Source organism: Xiphias gladius, chromosome 6, assembly GCF_016859285.1.
Source record: "Xiphias gladius isolate SHS-SW01 ecotype Sanya breed wild chromosome 6, ASM1685928v1, whole genome shotgun sequence".
NCBI classification, from domain to species: Eukaryota; Metazoa; Chordata; class Actinopteri; order Istiophoriformes; family Xiphiidae; genus Xiphias; species Xiphias gladius.
This window is the reverse complement of record NC_053405.1, coordinates 22,002,326-22,010,896: the sequence shown is the minus strand read 5'-3', so window position 1 is coordinate 22,010,896 and position 8,571 is coordinate 22,002,326. Positions and strand designations below refer to the sequence as shown.

Below are 8,571 nucleotides of genomic sequence, written 5' to 3'. Positions count from 1 at the left end.
AATAGAAAAAGTGTAGTGAATAAAGGTACTGCCGGCAATTAGCCTAAATATATATTATATTTGTTTCACAACATATAGAGAGAACCGAACAACGCGAGCTGTCCCGCCACTGACAGTAAAGCGGGTAACCAGATATTCAAAAACAATACGTCAGCCCACAATGCACCGCGCTTACGCTCTCCTTACAGCATTACCTCATCCCACAATCCACCGCGAGATTAAGAATCTTCTGGGTGGTCGCCTAGGCAAGGGGCCGGACCCTTATCTGAGGGCCGGGCCCCGCCCCGCGACACGCCCCCCAGCCAATGGCAGAGCACCGTCATGACATCATGGCTATTTTTAGAGAGGCGGCGGCAGCAGATAAGGTTTGCCTCCACGCTGCACCGCTCAGAGTATATACACATCCAGGCAGAGGAGGTACCACAGACAGCGCTGGTGCCCGACTAGAAACGTTAGAGCCACTCGGCACTTTTCATTCACTCAAAACAAGCCTGGGATACTTTGGCAAAAGCATTGTGAACTCGTACAACTGCAGCACTGAGCAGGCGACCGTCGCTGGCTGAAAGAAGTAAGTCCTGATTCCTGTGTCAAGAAAGTGCGCATTCAGAGTTTGGAAGTTTTTTACGCACAGAGAGGACGTTTGGAAACCAGTGTTTTTTTTCCTCACCCCTGATAAACCAGGAAGAAGAGAAGGGGGAACGAAAAGTTGTTTTGTAGAAGACTTTATAGCTACATTGGTTTTTGGTTTCTCTTCTATGTATACCAAGATGGAAACTACTTTCTATGACGACTCACTCAACGCTTTCTCCCAGCACGACAACGCCGGCTACGGATACAGCAACCCCAAAGCGCTGAAACACAACATGACACTGAACCTCTCCGACCCGACGGGCACACTGAAACCTCACCTCCGGGCCAAAGCCAGTGACATCCTCACCTCCCCCGACGTGGGCTTGCTGAAGCTGGCCTCCCCGGAGCTGGAGCGGCTCATCATCCAGTCCAGCAACGGGCTCATCACTACCACGCCGACCCCGACCCAGTTCCTGTGCCCCAAGAATGTCACCGACGAGCAGGAGGGCTTCGCGGAGGGGTTCGTCCGAGCCCTGGCCGAGCTCCACCACCAGCACATGCCGGGCCCGACTAATGTGAGTGTCACATCAGCTCCGCAGACCAGTGTCAACACTGCCCTCCCGCCTGTTTCATCTGTTGCTGGTGCCACCGTTTACAACACCAACGCCACCATGCGCTCCGACTCGCCGGTCTATGAGGACTTGAACACTTTCAACCCGGCCATCAGCACCGTCTCGGCTCCGAATTACACCACCTCAGCCCCGACCATGTCCTTCCCCGCTGCCGCGCCCCAGCTCCCCATCTACGGCCAGCCCTCCTCGGCCCAGCTCCCGCGGCTCACGGCGCTCAAAGAGGAGCCCCAAACCGTGCCTGAGATGCCGGGGGAGACACCTCCTCTCTCCCCGATCGACATGGAGAGCCAGGAGCGCATCAAGGCCGAGAGAAAGCGGATGAGGAACCGCATCGCTGCTTCCAAATGCCGGAAGAGGAAGCTGGAGCGGATCTCGAGGCTGGAGGAGAAAGTGAAGACTCTCAAGTCCCAGAATTCGGAGCTGGCGTCCACCGCCAACATGCTGCGCGAGCAGGTAGCCCAGCTGAAGCAGAAGGTGATGAATCACGTCAACAGCGGGTGCCAGCTCATGTTAACGCAGCAGCTCCAGACCTTCTGAGGTGGTGTCAATGGCGGCGGACAGAGAAAAGACTTTAGTTGAACGAAACGGACGCGTCCTGTGATAGTGAGTGGCCGTGTCTCCCGCAATCGTGACGGGATTTGGGATGATGCGGCGCGACACTGACGGGACCGGGGGTCGCACCAAAGTTCCTGAGTGCAGCGCGCTCCCCGGTGGCGCGTCCCAGAGAGGGGCTCGGGACAGTAACAGTAGCCATGAAACAGGGGGGCATGGCAACAAGCAGGATACCTTTCTGTTTCTGTTTCGTGCTGTTTTTACAGAACTGGACCGGACTGAAGTTTTCTTGATTTACACCCAGCTCTGCATGGACCTTCTCAAGACCATCGCGGGAGGAATTCAGTATTAGAGGATTTAAGAACCTGCAATAGAGACTTTTCTTGCTGTAGCCATAATGGCCTTAAACATGGGCGTGTTGGCCAACTCTAAACGGCTGAAAAGTTGTAACAAAAGCTGCCTGACTTCTGAGTTACAGTACAATGTACTTTTTTCTTAATTGTAAGAAATTGAGTTAGAAAAGCTTCAAGATTTACTTGTTTTTTTCTAAAGTTGTTTAATGGGGTTTCACTCATTGTTATATGTATATAAGATCAACTTGGAGTACTTATGTTTACCATTTGTAATAAGAATACTGTATAATTTTTTATGTTTTTGTTTTCTGAGCACTTCAGAAACTAATCAATATTTAAGAAAATAAACCAGATAAAATGAAGCAGCGTTGCCTCTGTGTTCTTGTAAGTGTTGGACAGAAAAAAAGTGGGTGTGCCATGTAAGAAGCTCAAACAATAAAACATGTTGCAACATGTTGCAAGAGCTGCTATTTCCCAGTACTTCAAGGTAAATTCCATTAATGCTGGTATTGATCCAGGTTAAGTGACTGTGTTGCAGCTGACAGACCAGACTCTCTTACTGATGGAGGCCAGTTCTGCAAATTAGGATGGGGAGCTTAGTTTCTCCACTTTATACACCAGCACACAGAGGTCTGCCTGAAGAGTATAATCATTACACAAAGATGCTCATTGTCCTCAGGTGTTAACACTATATGACACAAAGTATAACACTGTAAAGGTCTGTAACCTTAATCCTTTAACAAAGTTACAAAAGGGGTTTCAAAAAGCAAAAAATCTCAATGGGAGACACAATTTAAGGTATTGCTGATTTGATACATAGGAAAATCACACGCCATCCTCTGTGATGTTGCACCATCCAGTTATTCAACATTACTTCCTGTCCCGTTGTAAATAATGAAAACCCCAGCATGGGAAACAACACTGTCGAAACGAACTCAAAGTCTGAGGTAGGCCTGTGTTACACATGGACAGACGTACGCTACACTGTCGATAACACATCACTCGGTATTACCACATTAAATTGCTAAAGTACCACTGTGGTTCTGTGGGAGAGCATTCTGGACACATTGTACCCCACTGTCATATTCATCATATAGTGTGCTTTCAATGGGTATGCTGTCAACTCCTCAGGAAAAAATAGCTTAAAGGAAGAGAGAATTATCCAGATAAGATATGCCTCACCACCAAAGACAAAAGAATGGAACCTGCTATCTTTGTCAAAAACCCTGACAGGTCTTTAAATACATGGGTAGACACAAGACAGCTAATCTAGCTACTCTTTTTCTAATGCTGATAAAAGTTTATTTAAAACACAGATTGTAAGTATTACAATTGTAATTGTAAGTTTTACAATTTCAGAGATAAAATGCAGGCATCTTTCATCAAACTCTCCAATTATGTAAATACACCTCAGATTGATGAAGGGATTGGGGCTGTGTACGACTGAAAGTAAGCAAACTTTGATTCAATAACCCCAGTGAACCCAGCAGATGTTATAAGCCCAATTCAAACTACTGTATAGACAATAACAACAGCAGGTGACAGGTGGGGTACAGCACACAGGTTATAAAGAGTGTAACTTCAACACTTCTGAGCCACTAGTATGTATTGCTTATAATGCATCACTAGAGGGCGACACAGGCTGAGTTACCTGACTGATGAGACGCATCGACGCCCTCTCTAAGCCAACATTACACCACTGTAGCTTGGGCTGGCTCACCAGCTGTGTGCGTAAATGAATACAGGCCTACCTGCAATTAATTCCAAGCAAAGGAACAGAAGACTTTGTCAACTGTTTAGGCTTGAATACATTTTGTTTTTGTCTGACTATGATGCACAAAGCCTGAACGTGAAGCTAATGGTCATTATAGGCCTATTCTGTTTTAGTGGCTATACTATTTTACCATTTATTTTCCTCTCTTTTTTGTTTGTTTGCCTTTTCTTCTCTTTATATATGAAAGATTTCCATAGCATAGTTTGACGCATAAATTCAGCTAATTCAACTGTTTGTCTTTTTCTTTTTCTATCTCGAAAAGTTCGTAAACAAATGAAATTACACTGGACTAACTCAATATCCACAAAGATGAAAGGATAAACCTGTCATGAAAGGTAATGGTCAGGGAGTAGGTCCAAATAGACACCATCTAATATCATTCAATATGTTCAATTCTAGCAGGACTTCTACTTTTGACGTTGCACCTGCTTTTAACCTGCCCTGATTTCTCAAACTTGGGGCTGGATGACATCACTCCGGAAAGCGGCGTCCTTCCCTACCATATAAGGAGAGGGGACGCTCGGAAAGTCTGCGTCATGACGTTGGGGGCGTGTGTTACGGGAAGTCAGTCGACTCTCTAATCGCGACGTAATAAAGCGAGTCCTGAGAAGTTTATCCGAGGAGGATCCTGGATTTACTTTCCAAGGGCAAATCAATGAGAAGATTACAACGGCAACAAAACGAAGCCTCCTGGATGTTCCAAAAGAAAAAAAGACAATATATAGAGATTATACATTTATATGTATAATCTTTTTTTCTTTTGGAACATCCAATATAACACAGAGAGAGTCCACTCGCACTGAAAACCCAAAATCTGAATCTGAATTTATAGCCTATTATGAAATCTATGATGGGATGGTACAAGACACTAAATGCAGTGCTGGAGAGAAACTACGTGCGTTTACTTTACACAATTGCGAGGTGTTTGTACTTTAATACTTCCATTTTATGCTCATTTATAATTCTACTCCACTACATCTATTTGACAGTTAAAGTTCCTAGTTACTTTGCAGATTTAGATTATATATAGAAAAATGTATCTTGTAAAAAATTGTAAAATATGATTATAGATTAAACTACCAGCAGTATATCAAGTAGTTAGAATTATCTCTGCCTTAACTAGCTACATCATTAAAATGCTGCTTAATGTGTTAATTCATAAGTAATAATGATTAAATAATCAAACATATCATCATTTAACACTGACACAGGACATTCTGCTGGTCATTGACTACTTTTATTTTGCACAATTTGTCTGAGTCTGACCCCTTCTCTCTGCATGTGATACATTTTGACACGAAAATAACTTCAGAGGAAAATGTTGGGTAACCTCCATGGGGTTACCCATGGAGTGCACCTCTTCTGCACCCACACATGCTAAGTCATGCACATACATGGCTTTTCTCTCACTAACTCCTACACAAACGCACACACAGGAAAGCACAAGGTTATCCTGAGACAGCTCAATTTCAAAACCTGTTATGGAAGTACTGTCACTGTTTACAAAATTCAAATAATGTACAATAAGAATTTTACACTGATGAAGCGCAGAAGAAATAGTGTATCATCATTATTATTACTATTATTATTTCAATAACAAACTATAATAGCACCGTATGACTACTGTCATAACTACCGTGCTGCATCTAATGAATACTAACAAGGGCAGGTTGAGCTGAACACATCCGTGGGGTGAATGGCTTCTGCCCAAATTAACTTGCTAGTGTGAGGTATTTCACTTAGCAATAAGGGGATAAAACACACGCATACACACAGAGCCAGAACCACAACTTATAACAGTGACTTGATGAGAATGAAGGCTTAAGCACACCTTTATTTTCCTACTTTAGATTCCCGGTGTATTTATAATGTTCAGTATACTCAAGGGTTTTAATGATCAAGCAGCATCAAACTATATGAACCCGTATGCTGTGGATGTGACCCCGGCAAAGAGAAGTCATCTGGTTTATGGAATCTCACGAACTTTGGATCTACTGGATCTACTGGTCACAGAGGTCGTCATGACAGCAGCCAAGAGATCCATCATTTTGACCTTAAGGATTCGCAAAGATCAGAGTTCCAGGGTCCTAGACACCTTGGAGGCCAGAGGTGAGAGGGCATGTTGGAAGTTTTAAAATCCCTGTCTTATGCTGGCAGAGCTTGACCTTTATCAGCGAATCAAGATCTATGTGGGGCATGTGAACGAACATATTAGAGACACAAGGAGACAGCTGTTTGGATATTTGCTGGAGAGGAAATCAAGGGAATGGCGGGAATAGTCACTCAGACTCATAAGAAGTTTCATAGTTTATTTGCAATCAAAAAAACTAAAAGCTATTGCCCTAAGATTGAAGACAGCAGCCCTGTGCCACTTGAAAAATTAGGGGATAAAGCAACACAACTTAAACCAGAAAACCTCATTCACATTATTGCTACAGATGGGGAGCTGGTACTGCTGGAGGAGCTGTTAGAAGATGTTAATATTAACACTGTCTGTCTCTCCAACGAGACTCTATTACATGTAGTTGCTAAGCACAGGCATCTATCCATCACTGAGCTCTTGATCCGTAAAGGAGCCAGAGTGGACCCGCAGGATAGTAATGGTCACGCAGCTCTTCACAGTGCAGGCAGCAGGGGTCACACCTAGATAGCCAGGACCCTCATAAAGCCCCAAGCCCCCATCTACACCTCGGATCTCCACGGCAAAACTCCGAACCACCTGGCAGCAGAGAACAAGCACCTGGATTCTGTGAAAATGCTGGAGAAGGAGGAGGCCAAGCAGTCTGAGAGCCACACGCAGGATGTGTTTCTCCGCATGGCAGCGCTGGAAGACAACTGGAGACTGGCTGAGTTGCTGATGCAGAGCAGGTCCATTGTTGTTGCCAGAAACAACCATAAAAAAACGGCCCTGTTTTATGCAGTTGCCAGGAGCATTGAGAAAACTGTGACTGTCTATCTAAACACAGGAGCTAAAGTTGACTATGATGTTCGATGATGATGATTTACCAGACTATGACACGTATAGTAATTTTACTACACATTTTGAATTAATGCAGCATTACCATGCAGTAGAATTCTTTTAATTATACATAAATAAAGCATAAAGCTGCAAACGTACAAGCTCACACTAAGTTTTGTTAGAACCACAGCTAATGTCAGAGGAGCTCTGAGTGAAGAAGCGCTGGGTTCGGCTCTCTTGTCAGCTGACAGAACCATGAGGGCGAGGTAACTGCTCCGACAGACAGTGGAGCAAATGTGAACATGCGTGACAAACAGGGATACACTCCTGTCCTTTTGTCAGCTGAGCTGGGACACAGTGAAGTCTTCAGGTATCTGTCCTCCAACAGGAATTCAGTCCTGCTAAAAAACACTGACATGGCTCCTTTACACATTCAACCGCAGGGAATATGATAGCTGTGGAGTATTATCAGTGACTTGATTTAAAAAAAAAAAAAATTAATACATAAAGAGAAATTCCTCAATGAAAAATGTTTACACTTTTCTCTCTCATCTTCTCCCTCTAAAGTATCTCTTTCCAAGACAAATCAGAAAATTGATACATATTACAAAAAAGCTCCTCAGGAATAAGTTTCAGTCATGAAAGAGTGTTGTAGGAAATTATGCGGTTATTGTGCAGGATAATGAGTAGTCCTACAGAAGGTTTCCGTAACAGCCCTCGTGATCCCAATCCTGATCTAAACATCAAGTCCAAATATGAATTTAGAAAAGAAAAAGAAAAAAATGGACCACAAGAAAGGAAAGAAGAAAAAAGAACAAGTCAAAGATTAAAGGGTTACTGCACCAATTTATCACGTCAAGTCTGTTTATAGTGTGTGGAGAGAACTACTGCATATCTGAAAGTTGTATAAAGTCTTTTGTGGGTCCAGAGGGAGTTGACTTGACTTAGCTTGAGTTGGAGCTGAAGTTTGAAAATGATCAAATCTGGGGATGTGGAGTTACTTATTAGCATAACACAACTGAATCTCTGAACGGACTGTTTGTGGTTGAGTTGCTTTGTGTGAAATAAAAAATTTGATATCCCCCTTTCTGCTGCATCGATTTTTGATCCTTTTTTTAATTGTTATTCATGAGTCCAACAATGTTATAGGAGTGCAATGGGTATTATTGTGTTAATATATCAGTAGTTGTGACATTCCTCAAGAAAAAAAAGCCAAATATTCTTGTTGTTCTAACCCCTCAAGTGTAAGGATATGCTGCCTTTCGCTGTCCCATGACACTGACATATTTGATGTTAGAATTTAAAGCGTCTATCTGTGGAATTTGTGAATTTGGAAATTGGTGCAGTCATTGCAACCCTTTCAGCCCTCCATTTTTAGTGTTCCCCAGAGGTCATATCTGTAGATGGAGGGGTTATCTGCAGCATAAATAGTCCAATTTTACACGTGGTACCTTTAAATTTTTCTACTGTTGTGTTTTTCTGATTTTTGCAGACAGCAAGCAACAAACCATGACGTGTACAACACATCCAACACACACAGCACAAACACAGAGACAGAAATATGTGTGGTGTGGGGAGTATAATGTCCATGTCCTTCTTCCTATATCAACTCATATATTCTATTTGTCTGTTACTGTGGCTCTTTTTTCTTACTAATTATGTATGTTTTTATGCGTGTGACCTTTTTTCATTTCAGAGTGCTAGTGGCAAAAACACGCCGAACGGGATGCT

General features: G+C 43.3%; 1 protein-coding gene across 2 annotated transcripts; it reads left to right on the top strand.

The window, feature by feature from the left end:
* The first annotated feature begins 377 nt into the window (after nucleotides 1-377).
* jun (Jun proto-oncogene, AP-1 transcription factor subunit) lies at nucleotides 378-2,882 on the top strand. Of its 2 annotated transcripts, XM_040129648.1 has the most exons (2): nucleotides 378-568; nucleotides 813-2,882. In XM_040129648.1, exon 2 carries the CDS (start codon nucleotides 864-866, stop codon nucleotides 1,737-1,739), a length of 876 nt encoding a protein of 291 aa, XP_039985582.1. In that variant the 5' UTR covers nucleotides 378-568; nucleotides 813-863; the 3' UTR covers nucleotides 1,740-2,882. The 2 variants fall into 2 exon arrangements, with proteins under 2 accessions (XP_039985582.1, XP_039985581.1); XM_040129647.1 differs by having other exon boundaries at nucleotides 378-2,882.
* Nucleotides 2,883-8,571: the final 5,689 nt, after the last annotated feature.

Excerpts from the sequence above, each read along its gene's own strand:
- jun (XM_040129647.1), top strand. The coding sequence starts at position 756 with ATGTATACCAAGATGGAAACTACTTTCTATGACGACTCACTCAACGCT.